Source organism: Acipenser ruthenus, chromosome 20, assembly GCF_902713425.1.
Source record: "Acipenser ruthenus chromosome 20, fAciRut3.2 maternal haplotype, whole genome shotgun sequence".
In the NCBI taxonomy this organism is placed as follows: Eukaryota; Metazoa; Chordata; class Actinopteri; order Acipenseriformes; family Acipenseridae; genus Acipenser; species Acipenser ruthenus.
Window position 1 is genome coordinate 31,252,524 of NC_081208.1, and position 27,894 is coordinate 31,280,417.

A 27,894-nucleotide genomic window follows, 5' to 3' on the forward strand; every position below is an offset into this window, starting at 1 on the left:
TATATAAAAAGTTAGGTGTACTGTCTGGGTAGCTTTTCACCTCTGGAGGCCTGGGTTCAAACCCAGTTTTGCACCGTTAGTCGAAGGTCAAAGTGATACTCTTTGGGTCTTGCCCTTGAAGTTCTGCATGTAACTCTGCTCTCCGATCCCAGTCCAAGACAGTAATTCACTTTTCATATTATACACTGTGCAGCCAGGGTATTGAGCAGTGGGACTGCACTGCGTGGAAAAATCTTATGTCTGCCAACTTTCTTTTCAATTTATTTATTTATTTTAAAAAAATTTTTAACATCTTCTAACTGCTTGTGTTCAACGGTAATGGGTCTTAATTAATGGAATAAAGAGAGGTAAAACTGTGCAGTCGAACCTATCTGCCAGTCAGCGCTAAGCTTGTCTGATATTAGTTACTGATTAAAGCTTTTTAGAACTCAGTTGGTTTAAGTGGCAGCTCTATGGAGAACAGTTTGGCGATTCCTGTCTCTTACATTGACTGACTTATGGGTTCTATGAGCAGTCATGGAGTTACTGTACAATACATATTCACACACAAATAGGAGATTACTGTTGCATCTTCCTGTATGGCTTAAGATTCCAGCAGCCAGCTACCAGCAGTGCTAACTTGTGTACAAATTAACCCAAGTTACAAGCTCCAACAGCTTCACGAATGGGCAGCTCCATATGCGATAGCTAACCACCAGCCACAGCTACAGCAGCTAATCCTCCTTCATCGCTGTCAATAATTAAAGCAGAAAACAAGTCTTCATACTGTATAACATAAGGAACTCTGTCTTTTTTTTACAAATCACCCAAGTGTTATGACATGCCCTGCATGTAAAAATTAACCCAGCATTGATAAACTAAGCATTAATCTTAAAGCTACTTTATTTTCCTTCCTGCTAAGCTACTGTTTGGCTTTGTGCTCCAAGTCGAAACCTTCCTTACCCTCGGCAATAAATCACAGTCCTTGCACCAGTTTTCCCACACATAGAGCTGCACCATGCATATGCACAGTGTGCTTACCAGCAAGCCAGGGAAGAGTTCAATTATGCTTAAAACAACTCAGGTTATCTATGAAAAATGGGTCTACATCTAAGATCCCCTCTCAGAGGCATGCATTGGTGTGGTAAAGGTCTGCTAATGATTGTTTTAACCTGGAGGGAACATTGTTCATTTTACCTACCAGCTGTTTATATAAAAAGCTAGGGAGGCACTGCACTGGCAATCTCCAAGCCCGGTCCAGCCTCAGATTTGCCACACATGATTTCGCACTGTAAGTAATGATACTAGGAAGTTGAAATGATAGATCATTGAAAGGCTCTCTCCTTTCTTTGCTGTGGCAATGCTCCTGAGCCCCACCCCCGCAGATCCCATCAATAAAGCGGCCCGATCGCTGGGAGCAGCTTGACAGAGTCATCTGTTTTCAGCTTCCCTTCCCGGCGATGTGGCTCCCACTGTCTCCAGTACAGCAGGTGTACTCAGGCTGCCTAACAGGAGTGCTGGGCCCCACGTGGTAAACACAGGAAGGAGGAAAACTTCTGTCTTCTCGTGAAAAATGGACTGACCTCAAAAGAAATCCTTGGAAAGCGTTTGCGTTTGTACAGGGAGATTAAAGCGTTGTGCTTGCTCGGAAGCACACACAGTACAGTACTGTACGATGAAACTCGTGTGAAAAGGAAAAGAGCTATAAGAATGCTAACTCTGAGCAATCAACAGCAAAAATATATATATATATATATATATATATTTTAGTGATTCTCTTCGTATTAAATCAGAAACCAGATGAAACTAAGGGGGAAAATATATTTATTTATTTAAGAGAAACAAAGTTGTTCGTTATCACAATACAGAATACAAAGAGCAAAATTCAGCCTCCAGGTGCTACAGTGTGTGGTAATTAGACATCCGTTTAGAATCAAAGAAAAACTGTGACACATTAGATAGATTCTAGCCACGCTATTCTTTTTCTAGTTGTTGCTCTTGATGATCAATGCTTTCTTTAGTTTTATGTGGGAAAAAAAGGGGTTACGGCTTTTATGAGATTTTAAAGTAATTTACATTTTGATTTTTTTAACATTTCAGGATATTGTGAAAAGTAACTTGGCACAGTTCCCTCAGCAGTGCAGACAGCCAGTGGGCAATGTTTATATGGTAATATAGATGTACAAATGTTAACCATAAGTGCAGTCACTGAGATGTCAACGTCTTGCTTCCATTAAAAAAAAAAAAAAAAATCGAGTTACAAGTTCAGCCAGTCTTAAATCAATATCACCATGCAAAGTGGAGCTATAGAATTTTCTCCAATGTGACCATCCAGCGAGAGAGTGGAGGAACAGAAGTGACCTCAAAGACAGTCCAACCGGCAGTGTCAAGGACAGCACCACTACGGGTCCTCGGAGCAAAGCGCCTGTGCCCGTCTTGGCAGCAGAAGACTGGATCAATAAGGAGCTAGAGCATTCAATTCCAACTGCTGTAGCTGTCATGCTTCTTAACTGGGCATAGACAACCAAGATAATGGTTGAAACTTGACGTTGTGTTTACAAAGTGAAGAATTTCAAATCCAGAACTGGATACAAAAAAAAATGAATCTGGCTTTTTTTTTTTTTTTAGCACTGAATAATTCAATAAAATAAAGCCAAATAGAATATAAACTGAACCCCTGATTGTTTAATTAACTGAGAGTCAGAAAAAAAGAAAAAGAAAAATCTAAATTATAATACAAGCTCTATATTTTATACATAATAAAGTTGGTCGGGTTCTTTTTTTGCGAACCTCCCTTATTTAAAAGCTACACCAGGCTTATCACAAACAGAACTATAAAACTAAGAAAGCTCATAATTATCAACAGACCCAGTTTCACATGTAGAAAAAATGTCTCTGTACTGTACACACTGTACACAAATCAATGACTACATAAACCAAGTAGGAGGAAACAGATGGGATCAAAAATATTCTTAGATTATAGTCATTGTTTGTGGGTTTTTTTTTTTTTTTTTACATCGTTTCTCCAAAATACACGTATTCTGAATAGCCTGCGGCTTTGGGCATTATAGTCCCATTAGTTTATATACAAAAAAGTTTATCTTCTTTTTTTGTATATATATATATATATGTATATTTGTGTCCTGACTTGGCCCAATCGGACGCTCTGGTCTGTTTTCTATCGCAGGTAACCTCCTCTCGCTGGTGACTGAACCTGTTGTCTCAGTCAGGGTTGCTGTCAGTCATCCTCAATAACTGTCATTACTGAGAAATGCTGCTTGTCATGTTACACTGACAGGACTGGCGAGACTTGAGAGCTATCAATACGATGAAGCCTTCACCCACTGGCAGAGCACAGGCTACCCATTACTATACATAGATATGAAAAAAAATTATATTATATATATACACATATATATATATATATATATATCCACCTTGCACTGAAGCGATAAAAAGCATGTCATGATATATTAGTATATGTGGGTGAGATGACACATGCTTATTAAAACTCTGCTATCTGTTAACAGGATTTTTCTGCACATAAGACTTGGTCTAATGGGAGGCTTTCTGTATAAACATTTCTATCCAGTAATTGTTTTTTTTGTAGTATACCATAATAATACTGGGGATTGAGAGATCAAGTTGTGCATTTTGTTTTAAAATCATGGTTAGGTTTAGGGTTAGGGTTAGGTTGCATGTAGTTGAGCTGCAATTTTCGATAACTTTCCTGCTAATTGTATTAGGAGTGTATTCCAAACACTGCAGCAGCAGCACCGCCATGCATCAGAGCCACTCAATTTAGTTTTCTTTCCTCTCAGTCAATCTGAACAAAAGAAATATTCTACTAGGAATTGAATAGCTTAATCTTCTTTTACTTTTCTTGGTAGCCTGAATCATGAAAGATTAACAGGCGGTGGTTTAGAAACTCACCATCGGTGCTTGATTTGAAAATGGAATTGTTTGTGCTGCGCATTGCACGCCGACTGGGGGTGGTTAATATAAACCTATTCTACACAAAAGCACAGAAAACGGTCCTCCTGTTGTGCAGGGCTTCAGTTCGGACCTGCTTAAATTCACTCCCAGACTGCTGGTCCAGTCACGTACAGAAACGCTAAAGAAAACAATGGCAGGGGTTGCTAAATACCCCAGTTAGTGTTTCATTCTGCTAATAATTACACCAAATCAGCAGCGTTAACGGGGCAGAGCTGTGAGAAGGGCATGTTCCGGGGCAGGTAATGGCTGTCTGGAATGGAGATGAATATATTAAATCGTGCCCTTTCAAAAATAAAACAAACTCTCCGACATCTAAACTTCAGTCAGCTGAAGAGACGGTGTACTGTCGAACTGAGGAGCCGAGCTCAGAAAGAGTGATGCTGTAGTGCCCCCTAGTGTCTGCACACAAACATATTGCAGGGCTGTGCTCAAGAACTCAAGACACACGGTCCCAGTTTCTAAAGGGTCTGTGCAAGCTGCAAGCAAACAGTGTCATGTGATAAACACACTGAACAAGGAAGTGAAATGCTGAAGGTAGTGAATTAGCTAAGATCCCTTCCGCAGTAAAGTATATGTAGTGTCAGCATGGCCTGCCTGCCTGTGAATGAACCGCATTGGTGAATGATGAGGAAGTCCTGCGCACCTCTCAAACACCCACCGCTGAAAATATAAACTCTGTGAGAGTACGTATACTGCAGGTGTGCCCAGCCTTTATTGCTGTTAAGTATAAAGACACAACTTTTGTTGTTGTATTTTTTTTTTTTTTACAATCATATTCTTGCTATCTTACAGTAATTGTTAGTGGTACAATTATACATCATACCTGGGTTTATAAAGTGTGTATAATGCTAAATAAACCAATGACCTTTCTCAACACAATTTTAGACCATTTTCAAATTATGATCTGGTTCATGGGAAAAGGCAGGCCTGTATGTCAGACTGGCTGTTAAAAACAACAAGCACTACAAGGAGCTGTGCTCTTTTGACGACCTAGAGTACTGAGAGCAACCATCCAAAACAGATCTGAAAACTCCTGCTTACGAAAGCTTCAAAAATATCTTAGGAGTATGTTGTGAGTGGTTATATACCATCTATAGATATGTTATTAATTATGCTATTACCAGGTATACTTTACATCCTGAAACAATAACAATACATTTATAGCAGTTTTTTTTTTGTTTAGCAATTATTCAGACCCTCAATTTGTAGGTGTGTTTGAGAGTTACTGTGTTGCTTGGCTCTGTTTCATTTCCTGGTTGATTTTAGTACCGATTGACAGCATGTATGAATTATTAAAATCAGCTCATGTTGTTCTGCAACACCACAAAGCTTTGTACACACTGCCGTGCGGTTCAGGACTTCTAGTAAAAGGCAGTGGTGTCTTAATCATTTGCAAATATAGATAGAAAGTCATTTTTCTTGTGTGGTTAATTAATTTAAAAAATAAATCCTGCTGCAACATTACTACTGTACCATGATCTCTCAACAAAGCTGCAGGAGATATTTTATTTTTTATATATATATATAAATACAGTACTGCATTAAAACTCCTAAATCTTTAAAGGCGTACTGCAGTTTACTCATTATCCAACACAGCAGTTTTTCTTTCCTCTCTGTTAAACGTCTCTGCTTGTGTAAAGACAGATCGTATCCGTTTTTATTGTCCCCAGATACCTTTTCCTTCTTGGGTTAATGTTAATCACATCAGTCAGTTAAACTTCCTATTGTATGGATAAGCAGCACTGTGTATCCCGTGGAAGCTGCCTGGGTTCCTTTACCCTTCTGTAGTGTCACACACGCTACATTCACTTTTATACTAAAACTATTTTGAAATGTGTAACAAACACCTTAGAACAGAGATTTGTATTTTGGCTTAATGTTCTACAAAATACACTGTATGGTTTTAACAAACAACTGAATATTTTTTTTTTTAGCATGTAAAAGAAAAGAAAATCACACGCATGGCACACTGCAATCGATAACACGAAAAAGAGGCTTGTAAATAACGCAGTGTTCATAATAAAATATATACTGAGAAAGTCATCGATCAACTAAACATACTGCCGCGGCTCACTCCCACTGCATACCTGGGAAGCAGGCAATATGTTTCTATGGAAAGCACAAACCATACCAATAACAAACAGAAATGCAAACCATTTGTATTCCACGGCTTGCCTTGCACTCTGTCTGGTAATGCATGAAGCAGTCTAAACAGCAAGCGGTGTGTGACTGAGACCAACTGATGCAGAGTAAGGGAGGTGGGGAAAAAGCAGGTCGGTTTTTTCAACTCAATGGACTCTCTCTCTCAAAACTGATTCAATAAAAAAACATGCAATGACTCCTGATTTAAAGTGAGCATGACCCTACATCTGCAGTACAGTCAAACAGCGACAGTTTAAAACTCTTTGAAAGTGTGAGCATTTTACACCAATACTTTATATGAACACAAATGCTGTGCCTGCACTTAATAAACAAAATCTATATTTTTGGTAACACTTTAGTTTAGAGTTCTGTTATGAGTGTTTATATATGTGAATCCTGTAATAATATGGATGCTTCTATAAGTTAACTTATGTTGTGTGTGTAAAATTTACATACCCCAATGGAAATGTACAATTGCTAGAAATTTCTTGAAAACAAAGAATTTTAGGAAAAATCTTTTGTAGCAAAAGTTTTGCTTTTGTGGATGAGGAAAAAAAAGTTTCAAGAAATTATTTATTTAAGCAATTCTTTTGCAAAACAGCAAAAAAATACTAATTCAAAAGTATTCATATCCGGACAAGGACAATGAAATGAATAGCTAGTTGAGGCACCTTTAGCAATAATAACCTCTTTTAAACGGTTAGGGTATCTGCTGAAATAAATAACTGTAGGCATCTATTTCTTGTAACTTTTTTTCCTCATCCACAAATACAAACTTTTTGCTACAAAAGATTTTTCCTATAATTATTTGTTTTTCGAGAAATTTCTAGAAATAATAAATTCCGTTTCAGTGTCAGCGTCTTTGCTGGATGCCCTTAATGGCAGAAGGCTGTCAAACCTGAAGTCCAATCACATGCACCCTCATTAAAACTGACCTCTCACCTCCTGCGGAACACAACCAAACATAAATTACACTGCGCCGCTGCCCAAAGGTGAGAGAGATGAGAGCGGCTAAATAAGAAATAATGCTTAAGCCAGGCTGGGTCGGCCTTCCATTACAGCCCTTTCGAAAACTATTAATCTTGCTTGTAGTCAGCGGCCTAGAAATAATGACTTCATTTAACCTATGTAATACAGCATGACTCGCAGTTGGGACAGGTCAGTCTTTAGCACAGGGGAAAAGACACAAATCATTCCTGGACCTCCGTCAGCTGCACAAATGACATCCATTCGGATAATAGTGGAGTTTCAGATCACAAGTGACAGGCAGGACAGATCCTGGGGCTCTGGGGGCCGCTGATCGTAGGAGCACATGTGCAGTACAGTGGCTTGTTTTGTGTTTTAACTTGAACCATTTGAGCTGAATACAGCCCATCACATATCAAAATACACATCACGTGATGACCTGCATACCGCAATGCAAATCTCATCATCACCTTACCGTTGTGTCATTATAACCTGCAGTAAAGGCGCTGATAAATCCAGCCTTGCTTGTTTGCTGGTATTAAAAGGCTACAAATCAGGGGTGCTATTAAAAGCCAAGCAGCACTTGGGATGGGGGCCTGCTAATTGAAAACAGCAGTTTATAAATGTTATTTAGCACTCGCCTTCACTCCCACAACAGCCTTGAACATTCTGGGTATACAGTAAGACCCGTCTTTGTGCTCCCATTACTGTACAGACAGTTACAGTACAAGCTTGCCACAGTAGCGCAACACGTTTCTCTGGTGTGATGCTTGTGTGTGTGTGTGTGTGTGTGTTTCTTTTCGGGCTTCTGCCTCTAGGTCTGACAAGACATCCCTTTACATGATTCTTCTGCGTAATACCTTAGCACTAGGTGCACACACTACAGACAGGCCTGAGTGGCAGGTCGTGATAACTGCCTTAGCTGAACGGTAGCCTTTATTTTTTGCCTGAAGCCATCTAACAAAACTATCAAGCCTATAGCAACAGCTGCTTATCTTATATATTTTTTTTCTTTTTTTTTTAAATAAGGCATTCTTGTCACAACTGGCATCCCAGGTGCAAATTTAATTAGTTCAGGTGAAGCCTTCCTTCTTGTCTGGGGGGTCCTTCAAAAGGCGACTGTAAACAAGCAGTACATCGTAATCAGGTGCCACGGGCTTGTTTGATCTTCTGCAAAACATGTCACAAATCGCTGGCAGGAAGTGGGTCGAGAGGGAGAACAAAAGGAAATAACTGTCAAAGGATTGGGGGAGATCCTGTGAGCGTGCCTATTAGAGCTCAGTATCTCTCTGCTCCTATCTCTCGCTGTCTGTATAAAGTGCTGCTAGTCTGACAGAGCACTCAGTCATCTAGCATTTGATGTGCAGTAATTTTACCAGAGTAAGCAGGAATCCCTGGAGCACCTGATCAGCGGGGCAATCAAAAGCCCCTGAACAAAAGACACTGAAAACAATTCAAGTCTTTCAAAAATTACAGGCTGCTGCAGTCTGGCTTTCAAGAGGTAATCACCTGTCTGTGAACCGCGGGTCCTTCTCTAATAACAAACAAACAAACAAACAAAGACAGAAAATGCTCAATTTAAATATTGCTTACACTTAAATTCCGTTGGCAAATGCACACGCTCTGATGACAGTAATCCACATTCCTCTGAAAACTCAAAACGGTAAAAATAAGAAATAAAATGAGAAAGCAGTACAATTAGTGTGCCAAAAAAAAAATCATGAGTGGAATTACACTAAAAAAAGTCAGTCACACTGGTGTAGCTTAACAGACGATATCTAGCAGTACTAGAACATGCATTGCATTTATAAGGTCCCCATTATAATTGACAGTCATGGAAAAAAATGCAGCTACTGTACAGCATACTGTGGGAGCAGATAAGAAAGCCCACCATGCTAATCCCTATTGTCATCTGAAGTGTTTCCACTTGCCTGTTCATGATGAATTCATGATGATTAAGGGTTTGAAACTAATAAGGAATGAGAGTAGATGCTTTTGCCATATGAATTCTGTAATTAAGTATGAAAGCATGTGTTTGTTCATACACTGCACTGCATGGTACGAGCCCCAAATTCAATGTACAGTCACTGTACATTACACACACATTACATTCAGTACACAAAAGCACATGTACACACACATGTAATTAAGCATCAACATCCAACATAGTGGCCATTACTTGCTAAATAAATGACAGCAAGCTGAAGGTACATGACTTAATCTAGTGTATCAGTGTATAATGACAACTGTGGAGGGTATTAATGCTAATATGAGCCTTTTCGTGTGCACTGTGGTTTTTTATGGGTTTTTTTTTTTATACATTGTGTTTTATTTTTACCGGCAGGGTTACTGTAGAATTAATTTGGATCCTGCTCGTGAAACAGTCTTATTTCATCTCTGCCATAGCCCCCCATTTTCACAAAGTGCTTGAGATCCTGTGTCCCTGGAAAAGCTTGGGTTCCCTGCAAGCAATCTGTCACTCCGGCTGATCAATATCGGTGTCTTTCGGCCGTGTTTGAAATCATGACAGACTTGGTGGTCGTGCCGGCCAGACGTCGCTTACAGTGACAGCTGTCTGTTGTGGCAGAATGCAGGTTCTGAGCGATTTCCCGTCAACACTTTGAATGTAATGTGACCTTTCATTCACCATGCTGCAGCAGTGTTACAGTACAGTACATCGCTCGAAATCCATTCTTATTAAGAAGTAGTAATGGAGTACACATTTCCATTCAGATGTAATATGACACAGTTTAACCCAATGCAATCAGGCGCTATCTGCTGTACTATAATTCTTAAAAGAACGGACACAGGTATCGATAATAATGCACATTTACAGTAAAATGCAGTACTAGTTATCTGGATTTTTGCTTGACATCCTTTAGTGACATTTGTAAAAATGAAGCACGCTAAAATGATATCCCAAAATAATTAATTATGTCAGTAAAAAAAATCTTTAGCATAAAATTCACGGCCCTGCTATACCCATTCAAACCTATAGGGGGTGGTAGAATGTGCACTGGCAGCAGGGACTGAACCCGGGACTTAAAGGACCCAAACAAGAGCCTCACTGCAAAACTATATTGCAGTGAAAACACAGCTCTGCTCACCCAAATCCACAGACACACACACACACACACAACAAAAGACTCGTCAATATCTGTCCTACATGAATAAGTTTCCTGTCTATAGATCTTTCTATAGAGGTGTGTGCTACAGTAGTGACGGCCAACACAAAATCAAATCAACTCATTAATCAGGTAATGGATATGCATCCACTGAAGCAGTCATTAAACAGGCGCCTGCTGGCTGATCCTCATTTACAATGCACACCTTTAATTAGATAATGAGCTACCTCAGATACACTGGACAAACAAACCCCTGCCCCCCCCCCCCCCACTTCAGGCTTTCACCACCCAGCGACAAATGACAGTGGCTGACCTTCCCACAGTTTTACATTACAATACCGGGCCCTAACCAACATTCCAGTTTGACAGCTAACCCCAGGCACCCGGGGTCTGCACAGTCTTGTCTCTCTTGAAGAAAAACAAAAAAAAGGGGTTGGACGTACAAAACAAGTCTGAGACTTCTTTTTAACTGGCAGGATTGTCCGAATCTAACCTGCCCGTTCTCTCTACTGACAGCAGTCAGGTTTTTTTTTTTTTTTTTTTTTACCCTGGCAACAAGATCCAACCTCCTGGCCCCGGTGCAACTCACCTGAATAAATTGAACAGAAAAAAATCTGCCTATATTATGATGGAGGGGGAAATATTCAGTCGAGGCAATTCTTTATGCACTTTTGATCATGTGGTTGACAGCAGTGGAAGCTTCAAGTATGGACTGTTGAACAAAGGTTTAAAATCCATTGAAACCCAACGGTGGGCTACTTTTGACAGTCAAATTGTGACAAGCACGCCGCTGGCCGTTGCCCGTCATTCAGGAGCATCCTGTCTGCTCTAACCATTGCACAGTGACTAAGTGGAGGGTCAGAGGTTAAACGCTAAGAAGACAGCAATGAAGGGCGGCTGTCATGCTCGGCTGCTTGCTGCGAGGCAGCGAGGAGTGGATGTCTTCTGGAGAACATGCAAAGCACTCTCTTTCTGTCCGGGCAGACACATATCTGAAGGTCCTAAATGAGACCATTGCCAATTCATGAAAAGCACAAACTGACAGCATGCCAGTCAACCTGTCTGCTGCAAATCTGATTCCTTTTCCATTTCAAATCACAAATGCATGCAAAGTTTAGGCTTATGAACAAGAGCTCAGAGACACACACACACACACACACACACACACACACACATTTAAACAATGCTTTTAATCCACTTTCCTTCCACCAAACAACGTCATTTACAGTTTCCCTGAATAAAATAAACAAACAAAAATAATAATACTGCTACTAATATTAATAATTCATTTGACTATGTACCGATAATGTATATATTTGTACTGTTCATTTATATATTATTACTGTTATTTCTATTAAGATAGTGAATTCTATTTTACAGTCAATTCTCACACAAACTTAATAGCATTAAACTGGTCTGCAATAAACTGAACTGAAACAATGTTGATTAAACTAAGATTTAAGTGTGTGCTGTTTGGTGAACTTTTCCAGGCAGTGGTGGTAAAAGCATACTGTATATACTGACAACGCTGTAATAGGAGAGCATCTTACCAAACAACACACAAGCAAAGAAAAAGAGAAAACGAAAGCAGAAAACTTCAACATCAACAATCAGCATGCGTCCCAACATCCGATCAATGAAGCAGCGCTGGCCTTGGGGTCATGGAATAATACTAAAAACTTCATATTCATTCATTTACTTTTTAGCATAGTACATCATCCGAATCCAAAGGGAAAATACAAAAAAAAGAGAGAGATATTTGTGAGGTCAACCATGGTACAGACAGATGTTGACATGATATTGATGGCAACGCTGAAAGAAATTACTAAATATCCAGATCAATACCTAGTTTCACTGTTACAGCCGGCTGTAGACATAAATATATATCTTCACAGCTACAAAAATGGTAATAATGAAAGTGAGAGATGAATGTTTCCCTTAAGGTAAACTATTTGATTAGCTGAGGGCAGAGGTGAGGAAAGCTGTTCCAATAAAGAAACTTTACACCTTAATAAATGGCTAGGATCGAATACGAGAGGTCAAATCTGCAGCCGAACTCAGCCACCTCTGTTTACTGACTGAATCAAGACAGAGCTTTTTAAATAACTATTTATTATAACAGATCCACAAATACATAATAGTAACGTTCATATACCAATATTATTTACGGTCCTGTATGTCTCATTCCAGCCTTAAAGTTCACCCTTGACAACTGATGTTCAACGGTAGCAGCGCAACACAAGGGCAGATTGTATAAGCTAAATGGAAACAATGGTATGAATCCACGTTACATGCTGGTAATCCATTGCAGGACCATGATGGTACCATATCAGTGCAACTGTGACAGATTTGCTCCAAATCCATGCCGTTTGGTGGTATCTATTACCGGTAATAGAGTTTATTCAAGGTAAGGTAATGTTACTATATATATATATATATATATAAATATATTAGTGCTGGGACTAACATGGGATTTTCATGTTCGTATATTCGCTGGTTTTCAAAAGTAATAAAAGCCATTATATTGCTCAGAACGAAGGCAGGGACAGCATAGCAGCAGAATGACGTGCTTGCCTTTTTTCGGTCCCATGAGATTCTGACTCGCTCTAAAGCAGCACAATGCTTTTTTTTTTTTTTTTATCCAGATGGACTTCCATAGAAATCACTATGTAAAACACTGCTTAATGGAATCACTGTTTACTAGAATCAGAGGTCGGAATCCATTCCGCAACACTGCCTGTTACAATGGCAAGGATCTTAATGGGAAAGTCAAAGCCACCACTGTATGCTATTGTTTCAATTCATGAAAGGACCATGAGTTCAGCTATGTGTAAATATATATACTGCACATGTGTTGTTTTGTTGTATTAGCTGTTATTGATGATAAACTCCCCTCACTATGGTTTCACTAAGTATTTAAAAGCTCAAATCATAAAAAGCACCCACTATACAACCATAGGTTAAAGGAGACAGACAATTGGTTGCTCCTTAATTAAGTGGGAGATGTTTTTTTTAAGACAAAGAGACAGCCTGGGTTACACAGAGAAGACTGAGCACTCGTCAAAGAGGGGCTCCCGAGCATGATCACCACAAGGCTTTAAATCACCAGGGGGGGAGCACCACGGCAGCCGATAGGCAGTAAAAAGCAGGGACACAGGCTTGGGTAGGATTAACAGTTCCTCAGTGATAACAAGTCATTTTATACAGGATTACAATCATGATGGCCTGATCAATACTGGCTACTCTGGCTACTACGACTGCAGAGGAAATGGCCCCCTCTGGTAATAAAGCACGGTGTCTTGGCTTTGCTTCATTTGCTGGGTCCATTAGTGTAATGGTTCGAACATTATCAGCCTGAGCAGTTTCTTTGCTCGGTGGGGGGCTGATGAAGTTAAAAGCTGGTGGGGTGGGGGGGGGGGGGGGCGCTGCCATTCTCTGCAGGGTCTGAATGTAAATCTGCAAGTCCCAGGCAGCCTTGTGGCTGCTCCTGTAATCCCAAGCATGTTTTATGTGAGCGGTCAACACTATTTCTCAATTATTGGTCCATTAATAGTGTTTGCCGATACTGTGACTAAAACATAAAATGTGCTGATGGCAAATAAGTTGCTGATTCTCGTGAAACGAACACTTTCTTAGGCTAAATAGCAGGCCCGACATGACAGCCTGCACACATTAGTAACTATACATTTTTGTGTTTACACTCATTTGCAGGGTAAACATTTTGTCTGGGAATTGATTAACTGTTTACACCCACCCAGGTCTATAAGCAAATCCGCTTTAATGTCTGCTTTGTTCATTTAATGCAGTCCCTAAATTCTATAAATACAGCGTGCTGTTTGTTCAATCAATCAATCAATCAATCAATCAATCAATCAATGGCATATCCCATGCCGGACGTTGCCACCCTCACAAGCTGTCTCCATTCTATTCTATTTCTTGCCCTCAGGCTTGCCTCACTGAGATCCATCCCCAAAAGCTTCCTGATTCCGTCTTCCCATCTCGTTCTCAGGCGTCCCCTTTTCATTTTTCCTTCTATGTCTCCTTCCAGGATTGTTCGTTCAGAGCTTTCGTGCCACTTCAGATGTCTGAAGTAACTTAGCTTTCTTTTTTCTCTCAGGAGCCTTTTGGTCCACTTCCATTCTGCACAGGGTGATAAGGCAGGCTCATACTGGGTTTCGTTATCAGTAAACGTGGGTCTTGCAAGAACACCGTAAAAAATAAAACATTGTATTTGGAAATAATACTTTAATCAGATCACATGCTATTTGTGTCTGGGTGCTGGGAACAGGTTCCAAATTAGATTACAATTTACTGATACCACTCAGACATACAGAGCAAGTCATGACCTCTCTGACAAACATATCAGTATTCTCACAGCTATAATAAATAAAGCTTTTTTGTCTTTGCAAGTGTAAGAAATATTTTCCTTATTGTGAATAACATACGTTAGTTTTGTTTGGGTATGTTATGTAATATTTTTTGGCACTGTGTACTGGCTTCTGTGTTGTTTGGTGCTAGATATTCTATGACACTAAATACAGTAGATAACAGTCTAGCCTGTTTTGAATTGCTGCTCTGGAAAGGGAAACATAAGTACAGTAACCACATTTACACAGCGAAACTCATAACACATGACTGTTCCGCTCATGAGGATTTATCAACGAGAAAGACATTTAGTATAAATGTACTGTGGATGGAACGTGAGGAGCTGGACTGACAGAGCGCTCACCTCAATCCTGACCCCTACAATTCTCCTGTCTGCCATTCAGTCCTGGGCCTCTCTCAAGGGGAGACTGACAACTGTGCCAAATCGTGAGGTGTTTGTTTTGTAATGAGGACTGATGTCCACTGTGGGTTGAGAGACCGCACTACTCTTTCCACCTGTGACTTGAGTTGAGGCAGACAAACTCACAACTCCAGAGGTGAAAGCCATCAAAGGCCAGTGAATTACCCCAGTGTGCCAAATCCCCTACCCATCAACATGACGAATGCAGCACCTGTTTTAAGAGTATGTCAGAGACTCAACTAAATCTCTTACAGAGTACTATTTACTGATTTCTAGAGGTCTACCATAAAAAACTAATATTATAAGTGTATATGTGTGTGTGTGTGTGTGTGTGTGTATATATATATATATATATATATATATATATATATATATATATATATATATATATATATATATATATATATATATATATATATATATATATATATATTACACACACACAGAGTATATAAAAACAGCAGTGTGGAGTAGTGGTTAGGGCTCTGGACTCTTGACCAGAGGGTCGTGGGTTCAATCCCCGGTCGGGGACCTTGCTGTTGTACCCTTGAGCAAGGTACTTTACCTAGATTGCTCCAGTAAAAACCCAGCTGTATAAATGGGTAATTGTATGTAAAAAAAATAATGCGATATCTTGTAACAATTGTAAGTCGCCCTGGATAAGGGCGTCTGCTAAGAAATAAATAATAATAATAATAATAATTATTATAAAATGTTTACTACAGTGTGTTCACTTGTTTCTACACAACTAAAGTAGGGCTTTTGTCCGAAACGTCCTGAAATATATTATTTGTAATAATTTAAACCTTTTGTGTACATCCCAATGTTTTTTTCATTTTTTGTACACTGCAGTTATACCACCTTTCAAGCCTGTGTATGTGTGTGTGTGTATATGAGCTAACATATTTATATATATATATATATATTGTAAGACAGCAGGGAGGGGGTTAAAGCCTCCCTGAAGAAAAAAACATGTGCGGAATGCACATTTGTTTAATTTAATTGTATTCGGTTTATTGTTTAATTGTTTTACTTTATTGTTTAATTGATTTGTTAATTGTTTTATTATTAATTATCCCCTGCACCTGGTAGCTATTGTTAAATTAAAACCAGGTGCAGGGTATTTAAGAGAGGCAGCTAGTCTGCTCAAGGCTGCTGAGGAGAAGGAGGCAGAAAGGTGTGCTCTGCTTCCTGGCAGTCATGAGTTAAAAAGTAAGTGCTGTATAAAACCAGTGTGTTTTGTAAGGACGGGGAAACAGCGTAGCTGTCCCGTGTTAGCCAGGGTGTTCCTGTGTGTTAGTTAGTGCTCGTACAGAGCTAGGTGTTTATTTTGTCTGTTTTGTTTGATTTTTGTGTTTATTAAAAATAGCGCACCAGCGCTTAAAATCCATTTCTGTCGTGTTGGGTCTATTTTTAAAGGGGCAACGAACCCGAGTGGGTGAAGTTCTATTACAATATATATATATATATATATATATATATATATATATATATAATATAATTAGCTCAAATACACGCACACAAGCGTGTAGCGTATATGCTTTTGAGAGTGAACGGTTATTCTACAGTATATCAAAATGTTGAAGCCATTCCAAGTTTTACTAATGAGCTTAATTCAACAATAAAAAAGCACATACATTGACTTAATTAAGTTCACAATAAAACCCGAAATGGCTCGAAATGCTATCAAGTGTGGGTCTTTCCCTGTTGATCGTATGACACTGTAGGTTATTCAGTGAGCTTCTTTACACACAAAAGGACAGAACTCGATTTCGCAAGATCACAGGAAAATCTGAGACTGAGAAGTACATTAAAAGGTGGTGCTGTCTGTATTCTACAATTATTATTTTAATTTATTAAAAAAAAAAAAAAACACCGTTGATACAGTCTATAAAGTCTATTTAAATTATATTGAAAAGTATCGCTCTGTTATATATCAAAGACCACCCCCAAAAACAATCTCAAGTGGAGGTCCGGATTTCATTTAATTGAGCTTTCTTTCATCCTCCCACACTCGTCAGTACAGGCTTACTGTGACCATATGCAATCTCTGTGTTAGAAAAGTCAAGCATGAAACATGCTACCAATCGAAAAAAAAAAAAAAAAAGCACATCTTTACAAAGGAATAAAGCCATACCCAAAAATAAGCAGAGGGTTGTAATCAATACACAACGAGTGGTGATACTTTCTTTACATGATATATCATATCGTAATAGAGGTACAGTATGTATCGTCAGTATATGTGACACAAGACCAAAAGCACCACATTGCTCACTGTTCACCAAATGGAGTGTTTTAACATAATATGAATACATACTCTCCCAATCCGATCTACTGCATTTGAACAAAACAGTCCCTCATTTAATGATCCTTTGATCTTATTATGTATGCACCATTGAAGCAGCCCATCAGGATCATCACATGTACTGTGATGCAAATCGTATCGCGATCTGCATATTGCAATATCTTACTTTGCTATAGTGCATTACAGTGTTAGCAGTGGTGGGTAGATCTGTACTGTAAGCAAAGCATAGTCTGTAAAGCTGTTTACCCTACTAGTGCAGACTGCAGAGGTGATATAATCCGCTGACCTTTGTATTCTTTACATCTTAAATATTACTTCTCAACTTTGTGTGTCTCACATTTCTCTAGGTTAAAAGGATGGTCACAGTGCACAACACCAGATCAGGCTATATATGCATTTAATGTTGCCACTTTTGTGTGCAGAAACTGCAAAGCTAGTATAGTTATTTTTTAAATTAAAATGAATGTTATGTATTTGATGACAACTTCACTAAGTAATGTAAACCTCCCACTGTTGTAAGTAGCACTAGGAGTATGTCTGTTTGTTTGCTTCGTGGGGTGACCGAACAGCAAGGATGTTTCAAGTGGTACTACAGAATGAAGCTGCAATGTGTCCCCCCTGGCAAACAAACCTGACTGTCAATAAGGTCTGCATACCACAATAATAGGAGAGTGCACAAGTGGCTAAAAAACTCAAATGAAAAATGCACGAAGCTGCAAACCTGGACACGGGTTCCAAAATGTGATGTTATAGACCACACGACCTGTGCAGTTCTTTCTACAAAAGTGCAGTTTGCAAAACACGTGGAAGAGTGCGTAACAATTCACTCTCATGTAGTTCTATATGACTGCATAAAAATAACACGAATTCCTACCTTGACTTCCTTATCATTATCGGAATTCTCTGACCGCTTCATCCTGCTCGTGTTTCTTTGACCCGGTTTGAATCACCGCCTCTTTCGTTTAAACAGAATCCTGGAATTTGTAGTTTATCTTCACAAGACCTGCTATAGACCTCAACAGTATACAATGCGCTGGAGAACTCAAATTACCAGCATGCATTTCTTCACCCTGTTTTTTTCAGTTCAGCACCGTGCCTCTCCACGTGAGAGAGCGAGAGAAATAAATAGTTAAGAACTACAACTCCCAAAATGCAAATTGTTAACTGAGCATGCTCAGTTCAGTGAGGGCGCCGTTGTTAACGAAACCGGAAGAGGAGTTGTGTATTAGCAACCGTCGTTGGGGTAAATGAGGTGCTGGCTGTGTTTTGATAGAAAAGGTAAGCTCGGAGTATGAAAATAGAAATATAGGACACATTTTGACTGTTGTGTCGGTATATATTAACATGGATACGCTAATTGAGAGATAATCCCCAAAACCTAGTCTGTGCTAACCATAACATAGCATGTTTTGCTATTATTTTTTTTTCTTTTAACTGTGGAACGAAGGCTGGAATGTAGCTGTTAGTAGATGTGATTAAGTTGAACTAAAATCACGATACTGTTTTTGTACAGAGTGATTTGCAGATAAAACACAATTCCTCCCCCGGGCATCCAATGCAAGAGAATATATAAACGAGGAACATCATTTTTTTTTTTCACCAGCATGAATCATAGTGTCATATAGCAACATGTCGAAACCCTTTTTAGGATGCTAGCATTGGTCATACAATAATCAGTCTTCGTTTTGAGGCGAGCAGGGGTTAATGTTACACAGACAGAATCACCCGAAGCCTACTGGCCGTAGTCTGCAGCCTTCAGAAAGTCTTGAGCTGTGTTTGCATTCATAAAATAATTAATCAGAAATCGAAATAATGAATAGGTATTAATATTATTTGTTTACCTCCACTCCAACTGCAATAAACATATAACATGCAAAGGTAAGTAATTATATAATCATTGTTACTATAAAACACATTTTAGTTTAAATACAATTTTACTGATAATTAATGTTTGGTTTAATTTGAAAAATATTAAGAAACAATAATTGTGTGCAGGTCACCTCCTACTGTTTTCTATTTTTGGAAAAAACATAAAAATAATATTTAAAAACATTATTATTATTATTATTATTATTATTATTATTATTATTATTATTATTATTATTATTATTATCATCATTATTATTAATAATATATTATTATTATTAATAATAATAATAATAATAATAATAATAATAATAATAATAATAATAATGCAATGCCTTAATTGCAATCAAACTAGAGTGTTAATTTCAAGTAAATTCTTGGTCAATTATATCCCCCAATCAAGCAGTTTTATAATATTCTTTGATTTCAGTCAGTGGCTGATACAGTTAGATGCTCTGCACCCTGTTAAACGTATAGTGTCACAAACAGTGTAATAATTCTTGTGTATAATATTTTCCGCACTATTAACCACTACCCATCCAGGTGCCATAAAGAACTGCATTTTATTATCCAACAGCCATTTGTGCATGATAAGCAGTTTCAGATTCAAACAGGGTGGCATGCAGTGAATTGTGTAGAAGCATGGCTATTGAAGTACAGCAGGTAGAGTCAAAAACACCTGGTAATGCAACTATAAAACACATGTTTACATGATGTGTAGCCACCCAGATGCTGAACACGTTTTGAGGGGCTTAAAAGCTGAAGTGTAGAACAAAGTGCTTGTCTGGTTATGCTGTAAATCATCGAGCCTGAAGATAATTTATGACAACATAAAATAAACTGCTGAAGATATCACTGGCATAAACAGTGGTCAGCAAAAAGAGAATAACAAAAACCAGCAAACAGCTCTATATCCGAGGAGAATCAGGATCCAACAGGATACACATCAAGCACTAGAAATACTTAATGAAGAAGGAAAGCAACTGATAACCTGATAACTCACTATTTTAATAATTGGCTACAAAGTTTCGGCTTCCGCATTCATCAGATAGGAAATAGCTAGGTAACTGATGTTGTTCAACTGTGTTATTATTACTACATGCACTATACCTGACTAAATAAATTTAGCACTTCATTAGTTGCAGTCTGGCAATTATACCTTAATGATTAACAATTGCCAACGTGTGGCACATACTGTAACGTTTATAAAAAGTGAGGGTCTGAAATGCCATTGACAATTGTCAGGCTTGGTCAGCATAACCATTTCACCCTAAAGATGTAGCCATATCCCCTCAGTTCTAACCTGATGGACACATTGTGTCAGATTGCATGTTGAGGTAGACTGTTACTGATACCACCAAACTCGTTCCGTGTACTGTAAACTTCAAGTCAACCCCCCATCTCCCTCACCCCAGAGCTGAAAGGCTACTTATTTATTTTCACATTTCTCCAGTAACATGTTTTTCATTTAAAAGCAAAACAAAAGGGGACTTCCAGGAGTATCGTACTCAGTTTGCCCTGAAAACAGCCACTTGACAGGTTTTCAGAGCTGCAATATTTTGACTGCTTTGTCTAAACATAAATGGCAAGTTTTTGTGTGCTTCATTTTTTGCAGATTAAGCCATGTCGGCTGGTGCTGATGAAACAGCGGGAGACCTGCCTGTGAAAGATATAAGCTTGAACCTTGCTGGAATTGGCGGATTGCAAGGTTTGAAACACCTGCTATTTATTACCATTACAGACTTTGATCAGTATCTTCATTATATGTCCTTTGTAATCTCTTTCTTTTGTAGTATAACTGACCCAAACAGTCAGTGCGCTATGATTAAAGACACTTGTGTATTTCACCTGTCTTGTAAAAAGTCAGGATTTTGTCTTATTTTCAAAGATTCCTATGTCTTCAATATCCTGTTGCCATAAACAGAAAACCCTTTTGATTTCTATTTATAACATACATTTCCTTTCTTCCCTTTTCTGTTAAGAGATGTTTGCATGCATTTTGTTTAAACTAGATCCATATGAATCCCTTAAATAAGAATATACTGTATGCACATGGTGGCTATGGAAGGTTCAGAAAAATAGGGCAAGGGTATGATTATTATGGATATTTGCAGAGAACTGTTCTGACAGAAGTCAGTGCAGACACGTCTCCTTGTCTCCTCAAGCCTTTGGCCTCATTCTTCTTGCTACTCTGCCCCCTTTTTACAAAACAGTAGGATTTGCAAGGCAGGTTTCTTAAATATATATATATATATATATATATATATATATATATATATAATATATATATATATATTTTTTAACAAACATTAAAAAGAAATATCAACATGAGCTGTCACATAAGTGTTCTTGATATTGTGTTGTTTGATTAGCTGTACTGCAGAAACAAAAGAGTTTGAATCTGCATGGCTTGGCCTTGGATTGGGGGGATGTCACATGACAGAAGCACAAAGTGCAATGCGCTGTGTGGCCGCTCTGTTTTACATTGAGTTTGCTCCACTGGCAGAGTCCTCGGCTGCACAGAATACCAGAGCGAGGCAGGCAGTGTCCCGCGTGAGCCGCGACGAGCTGGAGGATCGCTTCCTGAGGCTGCACGATGAGAACATCCTCCTCAAACAGCATGCCCGCAAACAGGAGGACAAAATCAAAAGGTGCAGATTCATAATCAAGTGCTGCAGACTAGTGGTCTGGAGCCAGACCCATCCATCACTGCTGTCTGAAAACCAGTAAAGCAACTACTACCTTGTCTTCATTATGAACCTCAATTACAGACAGCAAGCACCTTTTAAAAACAGTTAAAGGCCATTTTTAAAAGAAAATAATTCATTGTATTTCATAGTCACAGAGATAGCACCATTACAGTAGGTCTTTTCTCAGCAGCTGCTGGTACTTGGTAAGATGGTAATTTGGGGAATTCAGATTTTCGTATGCATCTGTCCTGGCTTGCCAAACATACCTGTCATTTACCCTGCAGCACATCAGTCACCTTTAAATAAATTAGGTGCACCTTTCTTTCCAATTCCCTGATTTATAATGAGACCAAAATGGTTTAAAAACAGATACAGTGTGGTACTTTCAGATGCGGAACCAGTTTTTGTCTTTGAACTTGTGTTGCTCATCAAATCCACTTTTCTTCTGTCTGCCCAACTTTTTTTTTTTTTTCATACACGAATTGGCATGTTTTGCATTACTGTATATTGCATCAGCTCTGGACTACCTTCAACATAACGAGTGCATAAGTAAAATGAACTAAAATACAGTTTGAATGTAATAAAAGGAAGATGTATGGTCCATATTAATACATTTATCTTTTGCATTATTTAAAGATCATGACGTTAAAGATAGCTTTCATTATAATTAAGGACGTGCGTCCCATGGGGGCTTTTATATTGGCCACCTACAGTCTGTGTAGCTTTATTAAATTGGAGTGTGGCTTTTGAAAAACCTACAGGAAAACTGGGAACAATATGGCAGTGGAATGTCCTTTACTGTTCGCAAGCTTTTACTACACTAAGGTACAGTAGGAATTGCAAATCATACATTTTACCCACCACATCCCCTGCCCACAACTATTTTTAGTACTCTGTGGTGCATTCATACAGAACCAAGCATTGGGTTTTTATATTGAATGAACATATGGAGCAAGTATGTGTTTCCCCATGCACTAACCTTCAACGATAAGCCTTCGGAAACTATTATTTGTCAGTGCTATAAAGCAGATTGCTGTCCAATGGTTTCAATTAACATCAAAGGCTTCTTCACAGACAGTAATAGTTATATCAAAACCTGAAATGTATTATTCAGGTTCCGCACTGGAGTCTTCATAGCGATTATGTCCCTTTCAAAAGAGCTTTTTTTTTTTTGCTGACTTCCTGCATTCCTGTTCTTTTTTCTTTTTCTTTCTCACCTCCTTTTTTCCATTCTGCTGTGCTGTGTCGTGCCAGAATGGCTACCAAGCTGATCCGGCTAGTCAACGATAGGAAGAAGGGGGAGCCAGAGTCCAGCGGGGCCAGGAGGGCTGGCCGGGATGTGGAGCTGGAGGAGATGATGGAGGAGCTGCAGGAGAAGGTGCGTGAGCTGGAGAAGCAGAACGAGGGCTTGCGCAATCGGCTCATCTCCGCCAAGCAGCAGCTACAGGTCCAGGGCCGCAGATACACGCCATACAACTACGTGCAGTCCCGTATCAACACAGGTCTCAGGAAGGTCCAGGAGGATGTCACTATGCAGGAAAATCTGAAAAGAGGTATATGGAAGTGTGCCCACCTTCCCCCTGTTATTGCAGACATACAGTACCAAACCACGTACAGCCCGTGCATACAGTGAATAGTACTATGAGACTGAAATGTTTGATCAAGTCATGTTTTTTTTTAAATATAATTTAAGATGGTGTGACCCATTATGTTTCTAAATTAGATCAATAATGCAATACGTACAGTGTTTGCCATATAAAATGATTTGGTTTGGACCTCAGCGTACCATTTATTTGTGAAAGAAGTTCAGCCACGTTGTAGGTTTTATCCAGCCCTGCCACACATCATCTCTTTGCCCACTTTAAACAAACACTGATCCAATAAAGTCTTTTGAGAAAAGAAAAAATACAGCATTTAATACATGTTAATAAAGCTCCTAAAAATGATCACACATCACCACAAGAAAAGCACATGTTGTGTAAACAGAATCTGCTTGCAGCGATCTTGTGTTATGTGGCGTGCCTCACGACCGGGCTCACTTCCACATCCTGTTTGGAGGCACCACACCGTGTTTGCTGTGCATTAGATTGAATGATGGCTGAACCGTTTCTATAAACCAGTCAAGCAGTTTGGTGATCAAAAGTCAAGTAAACCAGTTCACTTAAAAAGAAGATATCTGTGCATCTTTTGTTTTGTGTACTTGACTTTACATATAATGTATTTTATTGAAATAATAATCAATAACATCAATCTATGAGGCAGGAGAATACATGACAGATGTAAATACTCTATTGCTATGAACATCAGTGCCTTTTCTAAATCATTTTATTGGGAAGAAATCCTTAAGCCTTTTATGTTTTACAAGTATATTTATTTTTCTCCAGGAGTTAGAGTTCAAGATCCGGATCTGACAGCAAGATCGACCCAAACAATGCTTCCAAGATACGGGCACAGTTTGCTTGATGATGCTAGAGCTGAAATCCGCAACCTGTATGTACATCAAATCCCTCTACGACCTATCTGTGTTGCAAACAAAAATAGTTAGATTTCTCTTTCCAACATTGTAACAACAGTGTATTTCGGAATCATGAGAAGTTTGGGTTCAGGAGCAGTTGAACCAATGATGCAGATTCCCATACCTTATTTATGCCATGCTTATGCTAATACTGCAATTCCAGTGGGTAAGTTCATTGCAGAACATTGCCCTTCCGGTTTCTCGCTAAACTACATAGAGAAATCAACAGTTTTCTTTTGCCCCTAAATTAGGCCAGTTGTATCTGTTGTCCCTTACGGTTGTGTGTGTTTGTGTGGCACTGCTCGTGTCAGTGCCTGTCTCGTACGGATCGCCTTGCACCTGGCTGACACACATGTTTCTCCATGCTGCTCTGCATAGAGAGAATGTGATCGAGTCTCAGAGGGGACAGATGCAGGACCTGGAGCGTGCTGCAGAGATCCTGAGGGAGCAGCTGAGGAGACAGGAGGTGGAGTATGAGGACTCCTTGCTGCAGCTTCGAGAGCAACAGGCCACTGGGCAGAGGTAACCACAGCACCACGCGTTCTATATAAAGACTAGCTGGAGCAGTTTCTTTTGTCTGTGTATCCCCACAGCTGAAGAGGTTCATAATTATAATAAAAATAATAATATATTATTATTATTATTTTATTTCTTAACAGATGCCCTTATCCAGGGCAACTTACCATTGTTACAAGATATCACATTATTTTCTACATACAATTACCCATATATACAGTTGGGTTTTTACTGGAGCAATCTAGGTAAAGTACCTTGTCAAGGGTACAGCTGCAGTGTCCCTACCTGGAATTGAACCCACGACCCTCCGGTCAAGAGTCCATTGCCCTAACCACTACTCCACACTGGTGCCCCTTTTCTCATGTATACTCTCATGTTTTGTCCTGTTCGACAAGAATAATTCAGGACTCAAAGTGGTAAATTGTGTTTAAAATGCCCCTTCATTTTAGTTTCCCAATAAGGGAAGTTAAGGGGCACGGGTAAAAGGGAAATATGAGCCTGTGGTTCTTATTAGTGTGATTATAGCATTTTTTTTTTTGACATTGCTAAACTAAATAAGTCATGCCTTATCATTAGAGCATAGCAATAAATAGGACCCATTGTCTCGGATAGTTAAGATTAAGCACACCACCTTGAAAACCCCTATATAATGTACCACAAGTACTAGCACACATTAAAAGCAACTGTCTGTTTACTGCATGTGCAGGCAGCAGGTTCACCTTCACTGATGCAGTTTTTCAAACGCAGCTGAAATTGCACAGCGGTTGTGGCCTAGCAGCCCTTTTGAAGTCACTCCCTGGGTAGTGATGCAATAATTGTTGGAGCTCAGGCGCTTTAGTCAATTGCAAAGATTAAAGAACTTTTGGACACAGTTGATTATTATTTAGTTGAGTCACACAGGCTCATTACCACCATGGGAAAAGTGAATCCAGTGCTTTAAAACAGCTCATACTGGCTTTAAGAATTGTATGTCAACTTGTTTTACATGTTTTGAAAAAAGACAGCGTAATCATAATGTAATCCCTTGGAAGTTTCTTATCATCACAGTATGAAATCTGATGTTGAAATCTGCATTAGTCTATCTATGGGTGTGTTTAAATATTAGGCTGCATCCGTGAAAACTTGTAGCGCTGACCATCGGACAATGGTAATACATAGCCTTGCAAAAAGTTTATTCTGTGATGTGTATAATTTCCTTGGCGGATAACATCTGCCTGCGAAGGAAATCCTAAACACACATTTCTTGCTACACTGAAATTTCCTTTCTTTTAAAAAACAAAAAACAGAAAAAACTTCTCGTTAGTTTTCAATCTTCTGAAAATACATTTGGCGTGTTTGTTTTGATTATTACATTTGTTCAAAGAGGAATGTCTGGTGTGGATTTCCAGCCAGTCAGAACTCTTTACTAATAAGATCTCTGCCAAACGCTACATCTCTGATAACAAAATCCTCAATAGCTTCGCTACACTTAAAGCTGACCTGTTGTTGTGTGTGTTTTGATTAAGTTTTGGAAACATTTTAGAATATTTGGTGTAAGCTAGGACAGTTATGTTTTTGATAACAAATGACAGACATCATTTTCAAGAAGTTAATTAGCCACTATTACTACACTACAGTATACACAATTCAGGAAATACAGTAAATGGAACAACAATCTTATTACAAATACTGGTAATTCATATATAAATATAGATAGATAGATAGCTAGTTAGACAGACACACACTTTTTTATGTGTTGGAAATCAGTTCTGCTTTCAATACTACATCTTTTTAAATGTTCCCCCTGTCATATGCTATTACGCTCACTTTTAAAACGGTAAATCACATCAAAACAATGTGACCTCAGTCCAAGCGAACGTGGACATCAGAGAAACATATTTCCACGATTTTCTGTTTGAAACTAGGTCCAGAAGTGCTAGATTTCTAAAGAGCAGCCGCTTCCAACTGTGCATGACATTTATGGCAAAGATCCCTTTAGAAAAATGTTATTTAAACTCCTCACAGCGTGTCTTTAATTGACCAGTTTGGTTTGGCATCGGCTTGACACATACTTTTGGTTATCCAAAGCCCCTTAATTGCTTTGATGTAAAAACCAATATGCTGCTTGCTTTTATTAAAGTCATGTTTTTTCCTGTTGTTGTGGCCCCATTCAGAACACAGAGCTGTGATTTCTGCATATGTTCTACATAATGACTCATTAGCTAAGAATCTTATATCTGTTTCAAGTAGGCTGGATGTCTGACTTTGCTTGGCCTACAAATCTTTTTTAGTAAGTTAAAGCTGCATCTAATACACATTTTCCATTTAATAATATATATATATATATATATATATATATATATATATATATATATATATTTGTTTTACAGTTGAAAAATAAAAATAAAAAAGGGCTTTGCCTGCCAGTCCCAGCTGCTGTGGCAAAGTTCACATTCAGAATGACAAGTTGCGGGCTCCAGCAATACTTCTTTTTTATTTGCTGTTGGCTTTGTGTGAAATTGTTGGGGCACGGCATACCATTGTAAGCTATTCCATCTTAACATAATCATTAAATATGAGCCTTGTAATTGCTTTCATTCTGGTTGATTTCCAAGCACAATTGATTCAGCTGCATGTGTTCAAATGGTTCTTACTGAAGCTGAAAATGTAGCATTTACTTCGCTTCTGGTACATACTGTGGAGCAGTGGACCGCAGTTTGACACAGGGTCTGTTCTAATAATCTAAATGATAGTGTATCTAAACCCCCTGTAACGTTATATTAATCCTGCTGGTGTTTTCTACCAGGGGTCATTTAACCGCCATTAAAATAGATCCCATAAGATAAATTGAAGGTGCGAAAACAAAATATTTACTTCACCCGAGTAACGTACTGTACAGATAATTGTAGTATACAGAACCATCAAACTATCTGACTGCAGAAAGTAATGCATATATGCTATAGATCAGAAACTACAAGTTTCCTAAAGGTAAGAGATTCTTATACATCCGCCATGCAGCCCCTCACTTG

At 38.7% G+C, this 27,894-nt stretch overlaps 2 protein-coding genes across 9 annotated transcripts in view; one reads left to right on the top strand and one right to left on the bottom strand.

Moving 5' to 3' along the window:
- Nucleotides 1-18,337, bottom strand: part of LOC117425155 (alpha-ketoglutarate-dependent dioxygenase FTO-like) — a 121,103-nt gene extending 102,766 nt beyond the window's left edge. For 2 of the 8 annotated variants that reach the window (XM_034041869.3, XM_058993932.1), the window contains exon 1: nt 18,174-18,333. In XM_034041869.3, the coding sequence (XP_033897760.3) occupies nt 18,174-18,215 (42 nt within the window). In that variant the 5' untranslated portion in view covers nt 18,216-18,333. Of the gene's footprint in view, nt 1-18,173 lie in introns of all 8 variants that reach the window. The other 6 variants (XM_058993931.1, XM_034041874.3, XM_034041870.3 and 3 more) reach the window with 5 other exon arrangements.
- A 132-nt stretch (nt 18,338-18,469) lies between these two features.
- rpgrip1l (RPGRIP1 like) overlaps nt 18,470-27,894 on the top strand; it is a 53,494-nt gene continuing 44,069 nt past the window's right edge. Inside the window, exons 1-6 of the mRNA XM_034041797.3 lie at nt 18,470-18,577; nt 20,781-20,873; nt 21,672-21,816; nt 23,110-23,408; nt 24,240-24,345; nt 24,749-24,892. Coding sequence (XP_033897688.3) covers nt 20,789-20,873; nt 21,672-21,816; nt 23,110-23,408; nt 24,240-24,345; nt 24,749-24,892 — 779 coding nt within the window. The 5' untranslated portion in view covers nt 18,470-18,577; nt 20,781-20,788. The remainder of the gene's footprint in view (nt 18,578-20,780; nt 20,874-21,671; nt 21,817-23,109; nt 23,409-24,239; nt 24,346-24,748; nt 24,893-27,894) is intronic.